The 23,681-nt window shown below is 40.1% G+C and overlaps 1 protein-coding gene across 3 annotated transcripts in view; it reads right to left on the bottom strand.

The window, feature by feature from the left end:
* The window catches only part of mre11 (double strand break repair nuclease mre11), a 99,555-nt gene extending 80,607 nt beyond the window's left edge, over positions 1-18,948 (bottom strand). Inside the window, exons 1-4 of one of the 3 annotated variants that reach the window (XM_070094755.1) lie at positions 18,817-18,948; positions 12,531-12,646; positions 6,562-6,724; positions 1,587-1,726 (exon numbers count right to left, since the gene is read on the bottom strand). In XM_070094755.1, coding sequence (XP_069950856.1) covers positions 1,587-1,726; positions 6,562-6,724; positions 12,531-12,615 — 388 coding nt within the window. In that variant the 5' untranslated portion in view covers positions 12,616-12,646; positions 18,817-18,948. Of the gene's footprint in view, positions 1-1,586; positions 1,727-6,561; positions 6,725-12,530; positions 12,647-18,521; positions 18,742-18,816 lie in introns of those variants that run through there. The other 2 variants (XM_070094757.1, XM_070094756.1) reach the window with 2 other exon arrangements.
* Between the last annotated feature and the right edge of the window lie 4,733 nt (positions 18,949-23,681).

Below are 23,681 nucleotides of genomic sequence, written 5' to 3'. Positions count from 1 at the left end.
TGACACAGTTACTTTTTGCTGATGATACTGTGCATATGGGAGATTCTAAAGAAAAATTGCAAAGGTTAGTGGATGAGTTTGGGAGTGTGTGTAAAGGGTAGAAAGTTGAAAGTGAACATAGAAAAGAGTAAGGTGATGAGGGTATCAAATGATTTAGATAAAGAAAAATTGGATATCAAATTGGGGAGGAGGAGTATGGAAGAAGTGAATGCTTTCAGATACTTGGGAGTTGACGTGTCGGCGGATGGATTTATGAAGGATGAGGTTAATCATAGAATTGATGAAGGAAAAAAGGCGAGTGGTGTGTTGAGGTATATGCGGAGACAAAAAACGTTATCTATGGAGGCAAAGAAGGGAATGTATGAAAGTATAGTAGTACCAACACTCTTATATGGGTGTGAAGCTTGGGTTGTGAATGCAGCAGCGAGGAGGCGGTTGGAGGCAGTGGAGATGTCCTGTCTAAGGGCAATGTGTGGTGTAAATATTATGCAGAAAATTTGGAGTGGAAATTAGGAGAAGGTGTGGAGTTAATAAAAGTATTAGAGGGCTGAAGAGGGGTTGTTGAGGTGGTTTGGTCATTTAGAGAGAATGGATCAAAGTAGAATGACATGGAGAGCATTTAAATCTGTAGGAGAAAGGAGGGGTAGGGGTCATCCTCGAAAAGTTTGGAAGGAAGGGGTAAGGGAGGTTTTGTGGGCGAGGGGCTTGGACTTAGAGCAGGCGTGCATGAACATGTTCAATAGGAGTGAATGGAGACGAATGGTATTTGGGACCTGACGATCTGTTGGAGTGTGAGCAGGGTAATATTTAGTGAAGAGATTCAGGGAAACCAGTTATTTTTATATAGCTGGACTTGAGTCCTGGAAATGGGAAGTACAATGCCTGCACTCTAAAGGAAGGGTTCGGGATATTGGCAGTTTGGAGGGATATGTTGTGTATCTTTATACATATATGCTTTTAAACTGTTGTGTTCTGAGCACCTCTGCAAGAACAGTGATTATGTGTGAGTGAGGTGAAAGTGTTGAATGATGATGAAAGTATTTTCTTTTTGGGGATTTTCTTTCTTTTTGGGTCACCCTGCCTCGGTGGGAGACAGCCGACTTGTTGAAAAAAAAAAAAAAATTAAGAGGTTATCTACTGTGTTATGAAAGCAGCAAGGCCCTGGTTAATTCTCTAAACCACTAACTACAGAAGTTTGTAGTGTTGTAAGATTACAATGATAAAATTACTGAAAATTGGTACAGGAGGGTCCGGTTTACAGTGCTTTGCTAACAGAGCGGTTTTCAATTACACCCATTCCTCATTTACTCAAAGTAATGTTTGTACTGCATATGATTTTTTTATGTCTGGCTCTACTGCTTACTTAATATATGATAGTATAAACATGTTATCAGGCTTTTATGTGCATTTGATAGTGAAAAAAGGATATGTTTCACTTTAGTGATTTTTGCTTTACAGCAGTAGCCCAGAACCTAACAAGTTGTATAAGCAAAGCCCACCTGTATGTAAAAAACTGGTTAATAGCAACCACTCTGGGTATTCCTAATCATTATTTTTATTACTGAGCCAATGGCCACAAATCTCACCTGATGGATCGTCGTGGTTCCCGTGGATCGAGAAGATGGGGATGGCAACATTAAGGTTAGGGTCCAGATAATTAACAACTGGGTTCTTGGAATGCTTAAAGTTTTCCACTGGATCACTTATAAAATCAAACAGAACAGGACTGAAAAAAATAACAGGATTAAGTAATATTTATTCTTTCTCAAACTATGGAGAAGAAACTAGTCCAGAGAAAAAAATGTTAGTTCCAGTCTATAACATTAGGATTATTAAGTTGTAATCTACATCTAAAGAAATAATGTGATTGGGTTTAGAAGACTTCATAGTTTTCATAGTCACTGTAGGTCATTTGTCACTTCATATGGGAGGTTTATCTCATAAAAGGGACTTAAGTTTAATGATATTTCACAAGGACAATGTCCTCAAGAATAACAAGAGTAAAGGTACACAGTAAGGGTTTATTTAGTGTCAGCCAGAGTTGTACCACTGAGATACAACTTGAGCAATGACTGAGCCTGTGCGCTGTATTCAATATTTTGTAAGGATTGTGGTAGAGTTTATATACAAGAGATATAACAATGTGTTTGCTAATAATATACACCAATAAATGGTTATTGCATTACTTGCAATGATGATAAATTAGACAAGAAACTGAAACTGTAAGACAAGGATACAGAGGTTAGGTTAGGTAAGATTCATCAGGAAACACGACAAGAAAAGGACACAAGTGCAACTAATGTGACATTTTTATTGTGGCAACGTTTCGCTCTCCAGGAGCTTTATCAAACTGTTACAAACAATACATAGACATAGAAATATATATAGGCTTAGAGTGAGGTGTAAGACACAATAAAATCATCACAGAAATACAGGTTGACCATCACTAATTCGGCATCATCGGTGCGGATTAGTGATTTTTCTGGATTACAGAGTGGTTAGCTTTGAATATATTTAACCCAACGGTGATATTTAAGCATTGGAGATTTCACCTACTTTACGCCCTACTTTTGGCCCATTCCACTGTTCCTGTCTACCAAACTCATAGCTATTTTCCTAGTATTTCTTCTATTCTGTCGATTAAGTATGAGAAACCGCCCATTTGCCTATTTCAAATACCCAATAAAGTGGTCAGAAATCAGTAATTTGGCATATTTTACAAAAACTTCAAGAGATGCAATTTCAAAATAGGGTTCAGAATAAACAATGCAGACATTCCTGGCACTGAAATAACATTTTCTCTGTTCATTAGTCACATCTCTAGGCCCCTCTTATATTACGCTTGCTTTCCATTTTGAACTTTTATTCACACAAAAAATAGATTTACTGTTATGCAGACTACTGCATTATTGTAATAATTGTATAAATAATGTCAACTCATTCGTACTGCTTATCAGACCAGCCACTTGGACACACATTGGACGGTGACATCATTTGTTTACTCTTGAATATCGGCAAAATTCAAACAGTTCCGCTACTTTCAGCTCAATTTCAAGGTACTTTCCATCATGGCACCAATCAAAATCATATCTAATTCTGTAGTATATCTTCCATTCTATCAAATGAGACCATAAAAACAAAAATACAACCATAAAAACCATACAAAATACACCGCAAATTCACTGTTTTACACCAAAAACATGGTTGCAGTTTTTCTCATTATGCACTGCATTCTGCAGGATTTTTTTTATATACAGTGCACACTCTTACTTATTCTTTTTAGTAATTATTACAGGAAAAGGGGTTACTAGCCCATTGTTCCCGGCATTTTAGATGACTGTTACAACACGCATGGCTTACGGATTCTTATTCCACTTCTCCATGGATACAAAAGAAAAAGTAATAGAATAAGAATTAAGATAAAATCAAAGAAAACTCATCTGAGTGTGTTTAATGAGTGGTTATTTAATATATTTATAGATGGGGTTGTAAAAGGAGTAAATGCTAGGGTGTTCAGGAGAGAGGTGGGATTAAATTATGGGGAATCAAATACAAAATGGGAATTGACAGTTACTTTTTGCTGATGATACTGTGCTTATGGGAGATTCTAAAGAAAAATTGCAAAGGTTAGTGGACGAGTTTGGGAGTGTGTGTAAAGGTAGAAAGTTGAAAGTGAACATAGAAAAGAGAAAGGTGATGAGGGTATCAAATGATTTAGATAAAGAAAAATTGGATATCAAATTGGGGGGGGAGGAGTATGGAAGAAGTGAATGTTTTCAGATATCTGGGAGTTGATGTGTCAGCGGATGGATTTATGAAGGACGAAATTAATCATAGAATTGATGAAGGAAAAAAGGCGAGTGGTGCGTTGAGGTATATGTGGAGACAAAAAACATTATCTATGGAGGCAAAGAAGGGAATGTATGAAAGTATAGTATAGTACCAACACTCTTATATGGGTGTGAAGCTTGGGTTGTAAATGCTGCAGCGAGGAGGCGTCCTGTCTAAGGGCAACGTGTGGTGTAAATATTATGCAGAAAATTCGTAGTGTGGAAATTAGGAGAAGGTGTGGAGTTAATAAAAGTATTAGTCAGAGGGCTGAAGAGGGGTTGTTGAGGTGGTTTGGTCATTTAGAGAGAATGGATAAAGGTAGAATGACATGGAGATCATATAATGTATATCTGTAGGGAAAGGAAGGTGGGGTAGGGGTCGTCCTCGAAAAGGTTGGAGGGAGGGGGTAAAGGAGGTTTTGTGGGCGAGGGGCTTGGACTTCCAGCAAGCGTGAGTGAGCATGTTAGGTAGGAGTGAATGGAGATGAATGGTATTTTGGACCTGACGAGCTGTTGGAGTGCGACCAGGGTAATATTTAGTGAAGGGATTCAGGGAAACCAGTTTTTTTTTTTAATACTTCAGAGATGACATAACTGCCTTTATTTTGCATAACTGTGTTAGAAATAGTGAAATTAAGTTCTTTGATCACTAGTCAGGTGTCGTTGAATTTTATGAGGTGGTTGGCGAAATTCCAGTGTTGTATGCAGGCACTGTTTAAGTTGTACCTACATGCATTAATGTGTTTTGAGATTTCTTGTTTCACTTGTGTATAGTATTCTGTCGCAGCCTACACGGTATAGTGTAAACCCTGCATTGACTGGTTCATGGCGCTTCGATTTTGTCCTTGTTAGATCCCTTACGGAAATGCTGGATGCGATGGTGACTCTAGTGTTAGTTTGTGTGGGTACTTTAGAAACATTCAATGCAACCAGGCTGTTGGAAAGGATTATAACTTTGTTAGGAGTGGTGCTGGAGCATGGAGAATCCATGATCTGAAGGGCTATTTTGTTGCAGAAGGAAAATGTAGATCAGCGAAGGTTTGGCGCATGCATGTCCACTCCTTGTTGAGAAGTTCTTCAGAAAATTCGATGATGATGCCTCTTTTGGTCTTAGCATCTTGACTGGAATAGAAGTGTGCGAGATCATTTTTGTTTGTAGGTTTTCCGGTAAACCTGAAGTGCCCTTTTACTTAACATATTGTGTGTAATTCTACCACATTAATACAGGGCATCTACTTTGTGTCCTTCTACCTAACATATTGTCGGTAATTCTACCAACATTAATACAGGACAAAAATTTCCTGATGCGGGTTTTAGTCACGCGATGACCTACCACTGGAGCTTATGGTCATCTGACCGAGGCCTTCCACTGGCTTACAGGTCTACCCCTTTAACCCTTAAACTGTCCAAACATAGATCTACGTTTTTTCAACATTTGAAAGTATGTAAAAAAATGCAGACTTCTTTTTTTTTTACATTTGAAAACATGTAAAAAAACTTATATCTACATTTTTTTTGTTATATTTGAAAATATATAAAAAAACATAGATCTACTTTTGGAGCACTACGCATGTGAACGTATATCTGTTTGGACAGTTAAAGGGTTAAAAATTAAGATTATTAATACAGCCTCTCCTCACTTAACAACGGAGTTCTGTTCCTAAGACCAAGTAGCTAAACGAATTTGTCACTAAGTGAAGAGCATACTACACTGGTGGTGGGTTTATGTCAGTCGTCTTTAGATGTTTTTTAATGTCACCTTTGCACCATTTATAACATTTCTAGTATATTTTTAAATGCTTATACAGTAGTGTACTGTACACTGTAATAAACAGAATAGAGGAAATCAGCTCTAATATACATTACTTAGGTTTGCATACTGGTTGTAAGTCCGAGTAGTTGGTGAACGAGTACGTCGCTAAGTGAGGAGAGGCTGTGCAGAGAATTTCATTTACAGAACTATAGTCAAAATTTTAATTGAAGGAATCTTTACATTGTCAAAACTACCAATTTCTGAAATTTTTTTTTAGCTTAACACATTACTGCTTCCCACAGATACACTGCTAGCTGGCACTACACATGCCTCACAATGTGTGCACATTCTGCTAGTTGTTTTGGAGAAAAATCAGTAACCTTAGGTCCTTATTCTGCTTCGTGTGTTTCTGGCTTGGGAATTCCTACACAACAATTTCCAATAATCTGGTTACTCTGTCTCTACATCTTCAATATTAAAGCTTGCAGAAACATAAAAATATACTGTGATAAAGAGGCATTCTCCAATATTGTACAAAAGTCAACAGGTGGGACAAGAAGAAAACAATGACAAAAAAATTACATATGCCTACTTAGGATATCTAAAAAAAAACTGATACATGTAGTAAGAAATTTTCTATCTAAAATATATTTTCAAAGCCACATTGTAATAACCAACCAACCTTCATCTCACTTCAAAACATAAAGCTTACTGTAATCCTACTATTTATTGCCAATATAAACCTCTATAATTCTCCATGGGAAAGAGGAGAAAAAACCTTCCAACGTAAGCCATGCTTGTTATAAGAAGTAACTAAAATGCAGGGAGCAAGGAGAATAATAACTCATTCTCTTGTATAAATTACTAAATTCAAAAAGAAGAAACACTTTTGTTTATTCTTTTTTGGGTCACCCTGCCTTGATGGGAGATGAACAGTGTGTTAATAAAAGCAGCTCTATAAGTTCTTTTTTTGCTCACCTGTCACCAAAAGTATACTTCCTGATGAGATCCATACACTGCACCATGCAGGGACGCGATGGCTTGTTTTCATGGAATAAGTCGCCTCCTAACAGAATCATGTCCACCTTGTGGTCAACAGCCATCACCAAGATTTCCTCAAAAGTCTCAAAGGAGTCATTACCTGTAGTAACAGCAATTTATTGTCATTTATCTCATAAACATGAAGTAAAGTAGCACCACAATCATAAACAACAACTATGGAGTTACACATTTTTAATGCCTGGGTCAACACCATAGCCCAGATGAAGACCACGTCTACCTAAACTGACAACAAAATAAAATAAATAAAAATAAAGTATTTATTTCTAGTGATAATACTACATAAAAATTAACAGAATTTAGACTTGTATATCACTTGTTATAGTATTCAAACAATTATAATACAGCGGGCCCCCGAGTTTCGTGATTAATCTATTCCAGAGAGTCTGCTGAATGACGAAATTGCCGAATGGCAAAACCATTTCCCCCATAAGAAATAATGGAAATAAAATTAATCCGTTTCAGATGCCCAAAAATATTAAAAAAAAAAAAATTTCAAATTAAATAAAGATTTACATACAGAAAACAATGAGAAATCAAGTACATACATATATAAAATAATAATAATATTACACTTACCTTTACTGAAGACTTCCGGGTGGATGGACGACGGGAGGGGATAGGAGGAAGGTGTACACTATTGTTTGGAAGGGTAATCCCCTTCCATAAAGACTTCAGGTACCAAGTCCATATCTGGCATTACTTCCTTTCTTTGTTTTTTTAACCCTCTGGGGGTTTAGGACGTACTAGTACGTCTTATGACCCAGGGTTTTTGATGTACTAGTATGCCTAAATTCTAGTGCCCTCAAATCTAGTGAAAGCTGGTAGGCCTACATATGTAAGAATGGGTCTATGTGGTCAGTGTGCGCAGTATAAAAAAATCCTGCAGCACACAGTGCGTAATGAGAAAAAAAAAACTTTGACCGTGTTTTTGGATTAAAACAGCGACTTTGCACTGTATTTTTGTATCGTATTTATTGTTGTATTCTAGTTTTCTTGGTCTCATTTTATAGAATGGAAGACATATTACAGAAATTGAGATGATTTTGACTGGTTTTACAATGAAAAGTACCTTGAAATTGAGCTCAAAGTAGCAGAAATGTTTGATTTTTACCAAAATTCAAAAGTAAACAAATCATGCCAAGCGTCCAATACACATCAACTGGTGAGTCTAACATTCTTTCACAAGTGTGCTGATATTATTTATACCATTTCTACACTAGTGCAGTAGTCTGCATAACAGTAAATCTTATTTTTTTTTGCAAGAATAAAAATTTAAAGTGGAAAGCCAAAGAAATATAAGAGGGGCCTGGGGATGTGACTAACAAACAGGGAATTTGTTATTTTAGTTCCAGGAACCTCTTTCTTGTTTATTCTGGACCCTATTTGGAAATTGGCATCTTTTGAAATTTGTGTGAAATTGGCAAAAGTGCTAAATTCTGATCACTTTATTGGATAGTTGAAATCGCTAAATGGGTGGTTTCTTGTACTCATTTGATAGAAAAAAAGGAGTTCTAGCGAAATAGTTATGATTTTTGTCGACTAGTACACTGGAATTGGCCGATAATAGGGCTCAATGTGGGCAAAATCACCGATGCATAAACATCGTAGAGACCGCTAACTTCGCGAGAGCATAATTCCGTAAGTTTTCCATCAAATTTCATACTTTTGGTGTCATCATGATCGGGAAAAGATTCTCTATTTTTTCATAAGAAAAAATAATTTTTTTTTTTTTAAATTTGGCCGACCCCGAGAACAAGTCTCTGAGAGGACCTGTCGACCCCCAATGGGCTAATGACACTGGGAACAACTTGAGCCACTGGACCCCTGTCGCACAAAATATCTGTCCACAGAGCTCTGTTTCTGGCATTACTTTAAAATTTTTCTGAAGTGGGACACAACACTGTCATTGTACATGTTGCCAACATGGCCTGCAACAGCTTTGTCAGGGTGAAGTTCATCCATAAATAATTACACTTCAGTCCACTTTGCACAAATGTCCTTAATCTTTGAAGAAGGCACCTTCCTCCATCTCTCTCCCTCTTCCTCCTCTGCAGCAATTTCCTGAGTTGTCATCTCTTGCTGTTGCAGATGAAGCTCTTGCAGCTCTGCAGTAGTTAGCTCTTCATCATGGTCCTCCACCAACTCTTCTACATCCTTGAAACTCGCATCCAACCCCATGGAATTCCCCAGTGACACAATACTTTCCACAACTGGCATAGGCTCCTTAGGGTCAGCTCCAAACCCTTCAGAATCCCTCTTGTACACATTGTGGCCACAATTTTCTCCAAGAAGAGTTCAAAGTTCTGCAAGTCACTCCCTCCCAAGCCTTACCTATAAGGTTTATGCAAGTGAGGATATTGAAGTGATCTTTCCAGAACTCTCTTAGAGTCAATTCAGTGTCTGAGATCACTTCAAAGCACTTTTGAAACTCTGCTTTGGTGTACAGTTTTTTGAAGTCTGAAATGACCTGCTGGTCCATGGGCTGGAGGAGAGTTGTATTAGGGGGCAAGAACTTCACCATGATGAAACTAAACTCTTCCACCATTTGCTCTGCCAAGTCTGGAGGATGAGCAGGAGCACTGTCCATTACCAGGAAGCACTTGAGTGGCAATTTATTTTCCAGGAGGTATTTCTTCACACTGGGGCCAAACACTTCATTAAACCAATCAAGGAAAAATTCCCTTGTGACCCATGCCTTACTGTTAGCCTTCCACACATACAAATTACTCTTTGCAACACTGTTTTTCTTGAACACTCCGGGATTTTCAGTGATACAATCCCCACTAGCATTACTACAAAACATGAGAGTTAGCCTGTCTTTCATAGGCTTGTGTCCTGAGAGTGCCATTTCCTCCTGCGTGTGCCATTTCCTCCTGCGTGATGTAGGTCCTCTTTGGCATTTTCTTCCAAAAGAGGCCTGTTTCGTCACAAATCAACACTTGTTGGGGTTGGAATTCTTCAGTGTCTACGTACCCCTTAAACTCCTGTACAAACATCTCAGCCACTTATTTGTCAGAACTGGCAGCCTCGCCATGCCTTACCACACTGTGTATGCCACTACGCTTCTTAAATCTCTCAAACCAACCTTTGCTGGCCTTAAAAATCACAAGCATCACCACTTGTTGCAGGAATTTTCTTTACAAGATCATCATGTAACTACCTTGCCTTTTCACATATTATCGACTGCATAATACTATCTCCTGCTAACTGTTTTTGGGTAATCCACACCAACAATGACCTTTCCACTTCTTAGAGGGTTTGCGACAACAGCACACTTTTTTTTCTTTTCCTTCGCCACGATCGAAGTGATGGTTGAATGTAACATGCACTCCACTCTCGTATTTTTCAATGATTTCTTTCTTGAATTCAACCATGTTCCTCACTTTCTTTACCAAAAAGGCTGGCACTAGCTTTCCTTGGGCCCATGGTGACTTATTTAGCAGTTCCAAGCACAAAAAACAATGGAGTATTATAAAATGTATTATATGAACCAGTGGGCTGATGGTCATGCGCTGGTAAACAATAGCACACCGAGTGTGAATGGTGTGGGAGACTGGCTTTGTGTGTGTGCTGACGGGTGGACGCGTACCAGACAGTCACCGAATCACAAGTCCAATCACGAACCGCGAAGCTAAATTTTGGCAAAAAAAAAAAAAACACTTGCCGAAAGTCACAGCCGCCGAATGGTGGGGGTCAACTGTAGATAAAATTGGACAAACTTCATGTTAAATATACAGTCACTTATTATGCAAAGCGTTTTGGACAAGCTATCCTACTACTACATTCTAGTCTGGGCATATAATTTTAGACTTTGTGCATCAGTACAACATAAGTAAATTCATGTCAGTCAGAACTGTGGTGAGACAGGTTAAAATGATCAAGTTGAAACAATAACTAATAATTTACATGGATTTGAATCAGATTTATGATGTGCATTTTACAAAGTGGTTGAATTAAATTGCTGACTATGAGTATTTTCAATCAATTATGTACAAGTACTATATATAACATTTATTTAAGATTTAACAGGTGCTTTTAACAATACAGTAGGGCCCTGCTTTACAGTGATACGCTAATACAGACATTTCAAATTATGACCAAAGCTCACTATACAGCTCCCCTCACTTGACACACTAATACGGTCACTGCGTGCCACCCGGTTTGTTTACATTCTCGGTAAGCACATCTCTCCATTGTCTGGAAACTTTCCAAAATTTCAAGTGTCTTAAAATTATTGCATATTTTATATGTATGTACTCTGATAATTATACTTATGTGTACCATTACCTAAATAAACTTAAACACTGTGCTGGATTGCAGGTACGCATTAAAATCACTAAGAGTGTCCCTCAAGTCTTGACGCCATAGTAATAATACTCTTGGGCACACTAAATTTCTTATTTTACAATAATATAGACATTTTCATTAATCCATCTATGATAATTTCTTCAAAATTATATGAGAAACACACAGCATATAAACTTCTCTGGTCCAGCACCAAAGAAAATGTGTATCAATCCACCTTTGACACAGTGACTTTTCTTGACACATTCAGCTTTGTTTGCAATTCTCAGCATGACTTCTTCTCATTACTTCTCCCTTCGTTTATGATGGCCTCTAAAGGTACTTGTTAGAAATGATTAAACTCAACGAGCAAGGTACTATGTCGATAATAATATCACCCTGGGCTGCTTTAAATATTATGTTTGGGAGTGGGAGCAAGGACTACTTACACCTATTGGCTACCTACAACTGACTTCCTACAAATAAATACTACTCATTCTCACCCTACATTAAGACTACAAATATTTTAAGGCAAGTAATGAATGTACTGTGTTTGTACTTCACTTTTTATTGATTTTTAATGTCTTGTTCTACTGTTAGCTTAATATACATTACTGTAAACTTATCTGGCATTTGTATGTATTTTTAAGTGGAAAAAATGGCGTTCTGCTTCCCGGTAATGCTCGCTTTCCGGCAATAGCCTGGAACCTAACCTGCCATATAAATGGGGCCCTACTGTATACTAATTAAATCTGATGGCAGATAGAAAACTTCTGGTATTTTCAGGCAGCATATTCTGTCAATTTTATTGGTTCAGAATACAACCTCTAAGTACCAAAGGGATTTGTTCCAAATAAGCTAAATATGTTTCCCACATCAAATCTCTTTTTTATGTCAATATAACCAAATTAGAGCAATATTTAAATTGATACATATATGCAGATTTGGAATTTGTGAAGTATCAAGTAAATTGCTTGAACTTAGCCATCTCTTGCCTGAATAAGTTAGTTGTTTCCAAGAAACATAATGGTAAATTACCCCCTTAATTTTGCCTCACATTATTAAAATGTAGAGTGTATATACATGAAAAAAAAACTTTATTCAAATGTGAAAAAGTTTTAAAGAATTTGTATACCTGTAGTTGCAAATACTATAAATATGGCAATATATTTGCAATATGTTCAACAGAAATGAGGAAAATATACAATACTTTATATCCATGCCCTCACTCTCCAATGAAACAACAGATTTCATAAGGATTGATGATGACACAAACAACCTTTGTAAAGTTCAGCCTAGACAATATGTTGTGATAAAGTTTCTCTGCCTACATAAGTGTCTTTGTACCATGATTTCGTAAGTTATAGTTCACAATAAGATTAATTTTTTATGATCATATGTGAATTAATTTCTATTAATAAAATACATTTCACTTACAATAATTTCCAAAATCAAGTTGAATGATCTCTTACGATGCCATAATAAAGACTGCTAATCATACAAGATATACAAGTTATAACTCAACTCATCATTAAATGGACTTGATGCGCTGACAAGTTTTTAATTGACACAAAGAAAAAGAAAACATCTCTAACACTCACATCGCTCAGGATCTTTTTCAAAACAGCCAAGGTGGTTGTCAGTGGCTACAAGAATTCGAAATGTATCATCTACTGTGGTGCCCATCTTGCTCAAACACGCTGATCCGCCACTAAACCTGAAACATATTTCAACTTCTTAATTCTACATATCCTGAAAGCAGGTAAATATTTTATATCTCCAAGCTGTCTTTGTAAAGATTAATCTTGGTTTACCTATGTTAGTTATACTGTGGGCAAATAATAATGGTAATATACCTGGACACTAACTGAAGATGGTTCTCGAGGTATTTTCCATACCCCAGTCTCAGACCACGCCTTCTGGTTAATGGTTTGGTCAGTCAGGCTGTTGGCAATTATCCAATAAAGTCAGGATATTAAGGACAGTCTATTTTACTTCTACTGGGGTCCTTTAATTCTGTCCTCAACGATGTAACCTACACCAGTCACCTAACAGGGACAACAGGTGTAAGGAAACATACTCAATGTTTATACTTGTGGTAGAGATCAAATCCTGGTCCTACAGTGCGAGCTGAGGCAGCTACCAACTGAGCCATGAGACACAAGTGTTGTACTGCTACTATTTACTGTGAGGTTTTGGGTTCGTTCGAGTGGTAGACGTAGATATACCACATCTGCTTTTGGTCTACGTTTTATTGATAGCTTGCTCAACTACATGCCCGTATGTATGCTCATGCTGCCAGCTACATTTCAACTGAGGACATCCTGTGGGCACTCTAGAAGCAAGCCATGAGGGATATTTGAACTGGGGGCCAGCAACTGTGACCCTAACATTCCGTAGCCATGAATGTGGTGTAACGGTTAAACATAACTACATGACACAGAAATCTGTTAGCTGGCTGGTGTGGGTTGCTTCCTGGGGTAAGAGGATTAACAGACCCCAATGGAAATAAGCCAGAGGCTGCCAAATAGTCTGAAGACATTGTATTATTGGGTTATTCCCAGATACTAACCCTCCAGGTTAATATTTTATTATCACACCGGCCGATTCCCACCAAGGCAGGGTGGCCCGAAAAAGAAAAACTTTCACCATCATTCACTCCATCACTGTCTTGCCAGAAGGGTGCTTTACACTACAGTTTTTAAACTGCAACATTAACACCCCTCCTTCAGAGTGCAGGCACTGTACTTCCCATCTCCAGGACTCAAGTCCGGCCTGCCGGTTTCCCTGAATCCCTTCATAAATGTTACTTTGCTCACACTCCAACAGCACGTCAAGTATTAAAAACCATTTGTCTCCATTCACTCCTATCAAACACGCTCACGCATGCCTGCTGGAAGTCCAAGCCCCTCGCACACAAAACCTCCTTTACCCCCTCCCTCCAACCCTTCCTAGGCCGACCCCTACCCCGCCTTCCTTCCACTACAGACTGATACACTCTTGAAGTCATTCTGTTTCGCTCCATTCTCTCTACATGTCCGAACCACCTCAACAACCCTTCCTCAGCCCTCTGGACAACAGTTTTGGTAATCCCGCACCTCCTCCTAACTTCCAAACTACGAATTCTCTGCATTATATTCACACCACACATTGCCCTCAGACATGACATCTCCACTGCCTCCAGCCTTCTCCTCGCTGCAACATTCATCACCCACGCTTCACACCCATATAAGAGCGTTGGTAAAACTATACTCTCATACATTCCCCTCTTTGCCTCCAAGGACAAAGTTCTTTGTCTCCACAGACTCCTAAGTGCACCACTCACTCTTTTTCCCTCATCAATTCTATGATTCACCTCATCTTTCATAGACCCATCCGCTGACACGTCCACTCCCAAATATCTGAATACGTTCACCTCCTCCATACTCTCTCCCTCCAATCTGATATTCAATCTTTCATCACCTAATCTTTTTGTTATCCTCATAACCTTACTCTTTCCTGTATTCACCTTTAATTTTCTTCTTTTGCACACCCTACCAAATTCATCCACCAATCTCTGCAACTTCTCTTCAGAATCTCCCAAGAGCACAGTGTCATCAGCAAAGAGCAGCTGTGACAACTCCCACTTTGTGTGTGATTCTTTATCTTTTAACTCCATGCCTCTTGCCAAGACCCTCGCATTTACTTCTCTTACAACCCCATCTATAAATATATTAAACAACCACGGTGACATCACACATCCTTGTCTAAGGCCTACTTTTACTGGGAAAAAATTTCCCTCTTTCCTACATACTCTAACTTGAGCCTCACTATCCTCGTAAAAACTCTTCACTGCTTTCAGTAACCTACCTCCTACACCATACACTTGCAACATCTGCCACATTGCCCCCCTATCCACCCTGTCATACGCCTTTTCCAAATCCATAAATGCCACAAAGACCTCTTTAGCCTTATCTAAATACTGTTCACTTATATGTTTCACTGTAAACACCTGGTCCACACACCCCCTACCTTTCCTAAAGCCTCCTTGTTCATCTGCTATCCTATTCTCCGTCTTACTCTTAATTCTTTCAATTATAACTCTACCATACACTTTACCAGGTACACTCAACAGACTTATCCCCCTATAATTTTTGCACTCTCTTTTATCCCCTTTGCCTTTATACAAAGGAACTATGCATGCTCTCTGCCAATCCCTAGGTACCTTACCCTCTTCCATACATTTATTAAATAATTGCACCAACCACTCCAAAACTATATCCCCACCTGCTTTTAACATTTCTATCTTTATCCCATCAATCCCGGCTGCCTTACCCCCTTTCATTTTACCTACTGCCTCACGAACTTCCCCCACACTCACAACTGGCTCTTCCTCACTCCTACAAGATGTTATTCCTCCTTGCCCTATACACGAAATCACAGCTTCCCTATCTTCATCAACATTTAACAATTCCTCAAAATATTCCTTCCATCTTCCCAATACCTCTAACTCTCCATTTAATAACTCTCCTCTCCTATTTTTAACTGACAAATCCATTTGTTCTCTAGGCTTTCTTAACTTATTAATCTCACTCCAAAACTTTTTCTTATTTTCAACAAAATTTGTTGATAACATCTCACCCACTCTCTCATTTGCTCTCTTTTTACATTGCTTCACCACTCTCTTAACTTCTCTCTTTTTCTCCATATACTCTTCCCTCCTTGCATCACTTCTACTTTGTAAAAACTTCTCATATGCTAACTTTTTCTCCCTTACTACTCTCTTTACATCATCATTCCACCAATCGCTCCTCTTCCCTCCTGCACCCACTTTCCTGTAACCACAAACTTCTGCTGAACACTCTAACACTACATTTTTAAACCTACCCCATACCTCTTCGACCCCATTGCCTATGCTCTCATTAGCCCATCTATCCTCCAATAGCTGTTTATATCTTACCCTAACTGCCTCCTCTTTTAGTTTATAAACCTTCACCTCTCTCTTCCCTGATGCTTCTATTCTCCTTGTATCCCATCTACCTTTTACTCTCAGTGTAGCTACAACTAGAAAGTGATCTGATATATCTGTGGCCCCTCTATAAACATGTACATCCTGAAGTCTACTCAACAGTCTTTTATCTACCAATACATAATCCAACAAACTACTGTCATTTCGCCCTACATCATATCGTGTATACTTATTTATCCTCTTTTTCTTAAAATATGTATTACCTATAACTAAACCCCTTTCTATACAAAGTTCAATCAAAGGGCTCCCATTATCATTTACACCTGGCACCCCAAACTTACCTACCACACCCTCTCTAAAAGTTTCTCCTACTTTAGCATTCAAGTCCCCTACCACAATTACTCTCTCACTTGGTTCAAAGGCTCCTATACATTCACTTAACATCTCCCAAAATCTCTCTCTCTCCTCTGCATTCCTCTCTTCTCCAGGTGCATACACGCTTATTATGACCCACTTCTCGCATCCAACCTTTACTTTAATCCACATAATTCTTGAATTTACACATTCATATTCTCTTTTCTCCTTCCATAACTGATAACTGTTAATAAACTGAATTAAATCTTCCTCTTCAAGAAAATGGAAGCTATATTATGATCTACACTCTAACAGCTTTAATGGTAATAAGTGCTAAAGTTGCCTACTACTACTACTTGGTGGAACTCTGAAATTAGTTTAACACATACTGTACAACCTTTGTACAGTGCAAACTTTTATTTAGGACGATATTAACAAAGATAAGACAGGTTATGTTAAGGTTAGGTTAAGGTACATTAGGTTAAGATATGCTTGGTTAGATTAAGGCATGGTAGGTTAGGTTATTGTACTTGGTTAGATCACATAACCTGAATACACCATCGAATCTTTTATTACATTGGGCCAGGGATAAGAGACACTTCACTGTGCTACAAGACCCAAATAAATGCAGCCATTCATTTTCCTTTTACCTCTCAGATCAGTTCACCTTCAGATCAATGCATTAGCCTTGATCACCTCAGATCAGCTTCTCAGCCTTGATCACCTCAAATCAGCTTCTCAGCCTTGATCACCTCAGATCAGCTTCTCAGCCTTGATCACCTCAGATCAGCTTCTCAGCCTTGATCACCTCAGATCAGCTTCTCAGCCTTGATCACCTCAGATCAGCTTCTCAGCCTTGATCACCTCAGATCAGCTTCTCAGCCTTGATCACCTCAGATCAGCTTCTCAGCCTTGATCACCTCAGATCAGCTTCTCAGCCTTGATCACCTCAGATCAGCTTCTCAGCCTTGATCACCTCAGATCAGCTTCTCAGCCTTGATCACCTCAGATCAGCTTCTCAGCCTTGATCACCTCAGATCAGCTTCTCAGCCTTGATCACCTCAGATCAGCTTCTCAGCCTTGATCACCTCAGATCAGCTTCTCAGCCTTGATCACCTCAGATCAGCTTCTCAGCCTTGATCACCTCAGATCAGCTTCTCAGCCTTGATCACCTCAGATCAGCTCCTCAGCCTTGATCACCTCAGATCAGCTTCTCAGCCTTGATCACCTCAGATCAGCTTCTCAGCCTTGATCACCTCAGATCAGCTTCTCAGCCTTGATCACCTCAGATCAGCTTCTCAGCCTTGATCACCTCAGATCAGCTTCTCAGCCTTGATCACCTCAGATCAGCCCCTCAGCCTTGATCACCTCAGATCAGCCCCTCAGCCTTAATCACCTCAGATCAGCCCCCTCAGCCATGATCACTTCAATTCAGTCCTTAAGCCATGATCACCTCAGATCAGTTGCTTATCCACAATTACCTCGGATCAGTTCTGCAGCCTTGATCACCTCAGATGAGTCCTTCAGCCTTGATTGCCTCAGATGAGTCCTTCAGCCTTGATCACCTCAGATGAGTCCTTCAGCCTTGATCACCTCAGATGAGTCCTTCAGCCTTGATTGCCTCAGGTGAGTCCTTCAGCCTTGATCGCCTCAGGTGAGTCCTTCAGCCTTGATCGCCTCAGGTGAGTCCTTCAGCCTTGATCACCTCAGGTGAGTCCTTCAGCCTTGATCACCTCAGGTGAGTCCTTCAGCCTTGATCACCTCAGGTGAGTCCTTCAGCCTTGATCACCTCAGGTGAGTCCTTCAGCCTTGATCACCTCAGGTGAGTCCTTCAGCCTTGATCACCTCAGGTGAGTCCTTCAGACTTGATCACCTCAGGTGAGTCCTTCAGCCTTGATCACCTCAGGTGAGTCCTTCAGCCTTGATTACCTCAGGTAAGTCCAACAGCCACGATAAAATAAGATTTTCGGATTATTAACCCTGGGGCGTTATCCACCCAGGATAACCCAAGAAAGTTGGTGCATCATCAAGGACTGTGTCTTATTTCCACTGTGGTCCTTTAATCTTGTCCCCCAGGATGCCACCCAACCAGTCGACTAACACCCAGGTATCTACTTAATACTAGGTGAACAGAGACAGCAGGTGTAAGGTGACTAATACCCAGGTCCCTAGTTACTGCTAGGTGAACAGTGATAGCAGGTGTAAGGTGACTAATACCCAGGTACCTACTTACTGCTAGGTGAACAGTGATAGCAGGTGTAAGGTAACTAATAACTAGGTACCTACTTACTGCTAGGTAAACAGGAATAGGTGTAAGGAAACAGTTTCCACCTGTGCCGGGGATTGAACCACGGACACTGAGGCGAGCGCGTTGCCAACCAGGCCACGGGACACAGTGCTCACCTCAAGCTACTTCATGTCTTCCACAGCCTCCAGAATTACTCTCACTACTGGAGTAATAAAATCAATGGTTGACGAAACATCTCCACAACAAAGATAACCAAGTGTTCCACGTGTGTCATAACATTTTACTTTTGTAAACCATTAACATATAACATGTAAGATGGAAGGTAAATCATACAAACCTTCACTGTAAACTGAACTCGGGCCCTCGGAAGATAATCTCCAGAACCGATAACAAATAACTTTTTTATTTGTTCCGCTTTTTATTTCTGTTGGCGCGTTTTTGTTGTTGTTGTTGGGGTTGTAAGGGCCAGTGACAGCTTACGAAGTATCGAGTCCGGCTTCCCGATGTCAGTAATAATAATAATAATAATAATATCTTTATTTGTACATGTACAAGGTATACAGGCTTAGCTGACATCAATGACATACTACTATATAGAAAGCCGCTTGTTATGCTGAGCATTTCTGGTAAATTAGGTCAGTTTTGACCCAGGATGCGACCCACACTAGTCAACTGACACCCAGGTACCCATTTTACTAATGGGTGAACATGGACAGCAGGTGCCTTATGGAAACACGTCCCAATGTTTTACAGCCGTACCGGAGGATCGATCCCCGGAACTCAGTGTGTGAGCTGAGTGCGCTAGCTATTGAGCTACGGGATACAGGATACAGTGGAACTCGACACACTGTAAATAATATTACCTGGAGTTTACCTGGAGAGAGTTCTGGGGGTCAACGCCCCCGCGGCCCGGTCTGTGACCAGGCCTCCTGGTGGATCAGAGCCTGATCAACCAGGTTGTTACTGCTGGCTGCACGCAAACCAACGTACGAGCCACAGCCCGGCTGATCAGGAACCGACTTTAGGTGCTTGTCCAGTGCCAGCTTGAAGACTGCCAGGGGTCTGTTGGTAATCCCCCTTATGTATGCTGGGAGGCAGTTGAACAGTCTCGGGCCCCTGACACTTATTGTATGGTCTCTTAACGTGCTAGTGACACCCCTGCTTTTCATTGGGGGGATGTTGCATCGTCTGCCAAGTCTTTTGCTTTCGTAGCGAGTGATTTTCGTGTGCAAGTTCGGTACTAGTCCCTCTAGGATTTTCCAGGTGTACATAATCATGTATCTCTCCTGCCTGCGTTCCAGGGAATACAGGTTCAGGAACCTCAAGCGCTCCCAGTAATTGAGGTGTTTTATCTCCGTTATGCGCGCCGTGAAGGTTCTCTGTACATTTTCTAGGTCAGCAATTTCACCTGCCTTGAAAGGTGCTGTTAGTGTGCAGCAATATTCCAGCCTAGATAGAACAAGTGACCTGAAGAGTGTCATCATGGGCTTGGCATCCCTCGTTTTGAAGGTTCTCATTATCCATCCTATCATTTTTCTAGCAGATGCGATTGATACAATGTTATGGTCCTTGAAGGTGAGATCCTCAAGGACCTCAATTCCATTTACTGGATGCCTCATACAAATATCCCATATTTCAGCGATAAATTAAAGACGCTAATAACAAACAGCCAAATGAACAAACACCACCTTCTAGCCATAGCTTTCAACATAACCTTGGCCTAACAAACGACCAGCCAGTAACTGATTTCATCAACAATATGAACACACTACTCATACCAGCTATAACAAAACCAACCAGGCTGAGACAAGTGCAACCATAACTGACCATATATCGACTAATATACTAGCTCCCTTAAATCAGGGATAATCACAGACAACACTGCTGACCACTACCCCACCTTCCTCGTGACAAACATTCGTAAACCATTGGAATACAAGAAGTTCTCCTTTAAACTCCATGACGAGGCATCAATAAGTAACTTCACAACAGAGCTAAGTACAGTCTCCCGCCAGCGTAGCCGTGACTAGCTCTAGCTCAAGTTCCCTCAAAGCTGTCAACATGACTCACGAAACTGTAATGACACGATTGCAAACAAACTATACCAAGATCTACTTTGTTTTTACTATCCCAATGACAGAGATAACAGGGAAACTTGGTAAAACCTCCGTGGGGTCCCATAAAAAATGCCACCATTTTGAAGTCTCCAATAACCTCACAGCCATACTTATCATAGTTCAAAGCTTCCAGTAGAAGTTTGACACTGTTGTAGTCCTTAAGACGCACTGAATGAGGCAAGGGAAGAGATCGATACTTGTTCTCATTGTGCAGAAGTACAGCTTTTAGGAAAATGTTGGTGACGTTTTCTTTGGCTTGTCACTTGCACACTTTCATCTACCAAGTCCCACTCCTTGGGCCTTGAAATCAAAGGCTCAGCTTCTGACACTATCAAATCAAGCTCTCTGATCAGGTCATTGAGGTCTGTTTGGTTTGGGTAGTAAGGATTCTTCCCAACAGCTGCATCTGTGAGATCATAGTCTTGGTCACTGTGCTCTTCATTTTTTGATTTACTGTTTTCTTCTTCTGACGGTTGACTTCTTTCTGGAGGTGTAGGTACAGGAAAATCAGCACTGTGTGGAACTGGTGCAATGGAAGAGGGAAGGTCTGGATAATAAATATTAGGTACATTTTTTCCAGTTCGGAGTTTGGAAGGATCCACCAGGCAGAAGTAGCAGTTGGTCGAGTGATCAGTGGGTTCACACCATATTCTAGGAACAGCAAACTTCATGGCTCTGTATTTCTCTATACCGTCCTGTAAAAAGAACAAAAGAATTAATTTCTGTTACATACATTTCACTTAAAAAATGTTCCTATTCAAGATTTTACCCTTCATATAACTAATGACTTTCTTACTTTCCAATGTTTTCTTATAATGTTTACAAGCAACATGAGGCGCCCAAGTCTTGTCTTGGTCACCAACTGGCATGACAAAATAAGTTTTGTAAACTTCACACATTTTTTTTATGCTGTTACAGAGAACTTCTTTGCAGAATGCATCAGGAGAACGATTGCAGCCTCTTGATGCCATTTCACTTCTTCTGATATGTCTTCTCAGGCAGCCAGAGCTGAACTGAATGCTGGTTTGTGAGCAACTGTTTTTATATTTACCAACTAAAACCCTAGAATATAATAGTTTTACATCGGTCTTTCTTAAAGTGTTCCAGAAGTGTCCTGACCACAGAAGCAAAGTTCTTGGATCAACACTGCTTTCTTTAATTTTCTTTTATAAAGAATTGGGAAATTATTCTTATTTCCCAGGAACACGACACTCAGATCACAACATAATAGAGGTACAAACATGTATGCGCAGGACTCCTGACCAGCAAAATGTGATCAGTTATGAGGGCGATTTCACAAAATTCAACTTCAATAACAAAAACATACTCTGTTCCACAAGGCCCAGTACTCGCTCCCATTCTACTCCTCATCCTCATTTCTGACATAGAGATGTAAGCCATAGCTCCGTGTCTTCCTTTGCGGATGACACCCGGATCACCATGGCAGTGACCTCCATCAAAGACACTGCGAGACTCCAAGCGGACATCAACCAAATCTTCGAATGGGCCACTCAAAACAATATGAAGTTCAACGAGGAGAAATTTCAACTACTCAGATATGGAAAACTTGAAGAAATTAAAAATGTGCCAGGGTATACCACAAATTCTAACCATACAATAGAGCAGAAAAGTAATGTGAAGAGCCTGAGAGTAATGTCAGAGAATTTCGCCTTCAAAGACCACAATAATGTATCTTCCTCATCTGCTAGGAAAATGATAGGATGGATAATGAGAACCTTCAAAACTAGGGACGCCAAGCCCATGATGATTCTCTTCAAATCACTTGTGCTCTCTAGGCTGGAATACTGCTGTACACTAACGGCCCCCTTCAAGGCTGGAGACATTGCAGACCTGGAGAGTGTACAAAGAACTTTCACGGCACACAAGTGTGATAAGGCACCTAAATTACTGGGAATGATTGAAGGTCCTTGATCTGTACTTCCTCGAACGCAGGCGTGAGAGATACATAATAATATACACTTGGAAGGTCCTGGAGGGATTGGTACCAAACTTGCACACGAAAATCACTCCATATGAAAGCAAAAGACTCGGCAGGAGATGCAACATTCCCCCAATGAAAAGCAGGGGCGCCACGAGTACACTGAGAGAGAACATAATAAGTATCCGGGGGCCCAAGACTGTTCAATTGCCTCCCAGCATACATAAGGGGGATTACCAATAGACCCCTGGCTGTCTTCAAGAAGGCACTGAACAGGCACCTAAAGTCAGTACCTGACCAACCGGGCTATGGCTCGTACGTCAGCTTGCGTGCGGCCAGCAGTAACAGCCTGGTTGATCAGACCCTGATCCACCATGAGGCCTGGTCTCAGGCCGGGCAGAGGGGGCGTTGATCCCCGAAACCCTTTTCAGGTAAACTGTAGTGGGATCAAATCAGTTGTGTCCTAACCTAAATGAAACAAGCTGGGAAGATACGCTAAACAACATGGATCCGAACCTTTGTCTAGGAAGAATTAACTCTGTGACACTTGAGGTCTGCTCAAGGCACATTCCATTAAGAAAAAGAAAGAGAAGATGTAAACTAGAAAGAGAGAGATGCTCCCTATACAGTCCAAGGTGAAGAATCACAGAGCTGCTGAGAGGGGCCAATATTTCTGTAATACGAAGAGAGGGACTGGTCACAGAAGTAACAAATACGTATCGATCTTTTAAAAACTCACAAAAGAGACAAGAAACACAAGAAAAATTTAAACCTATAAATTAAATTAAAAAACTAAAGTAATTCCTTTCTTATGCTAAATCTAGGGTAAAAACCACATTCAGTATTGGATCCCTGCTTAAACGAGATGAGACTTACACAGGTGACAGCAAAGAAATGAGTGAAATACTGAAGTCCCAATATGACTCTACGTTTAGTGAGCCGTTAATCAGACTTAGGTTACACCTGGAAAATTCTAGAGGGATTAGTCCTAAATTTGCACATGAAAATCGATCCCAACTAAAGCTAAAGACTCGGTCTTCTCCGCTCCATGGAATATTACCCCATTCCAAACTACCATTCCTCCATTTCCTCCCGAACTACTACTTAAATCACAACCAAAGCTTCGCCTTGAAGCCAAATACACAC

Source organism: Cherax quadricarinatus, chromosome 47 (genome assembly GCF_038502225.1).
Source record: "Cherax quadricarinatus isolate ZL_2023a chromosome 47, ASM3850222v1, whole genome shotgun sequence".
Lineage (NCBI taxonomy): Eukaryota > Metazoa > Arthropoda > Malacostraca > Decapoda > Parastacidae > Cherax > Cherax quadricarinatus.
This window is presented reverse-complemented; position numbering and strand designations above follow the sequence as displayed.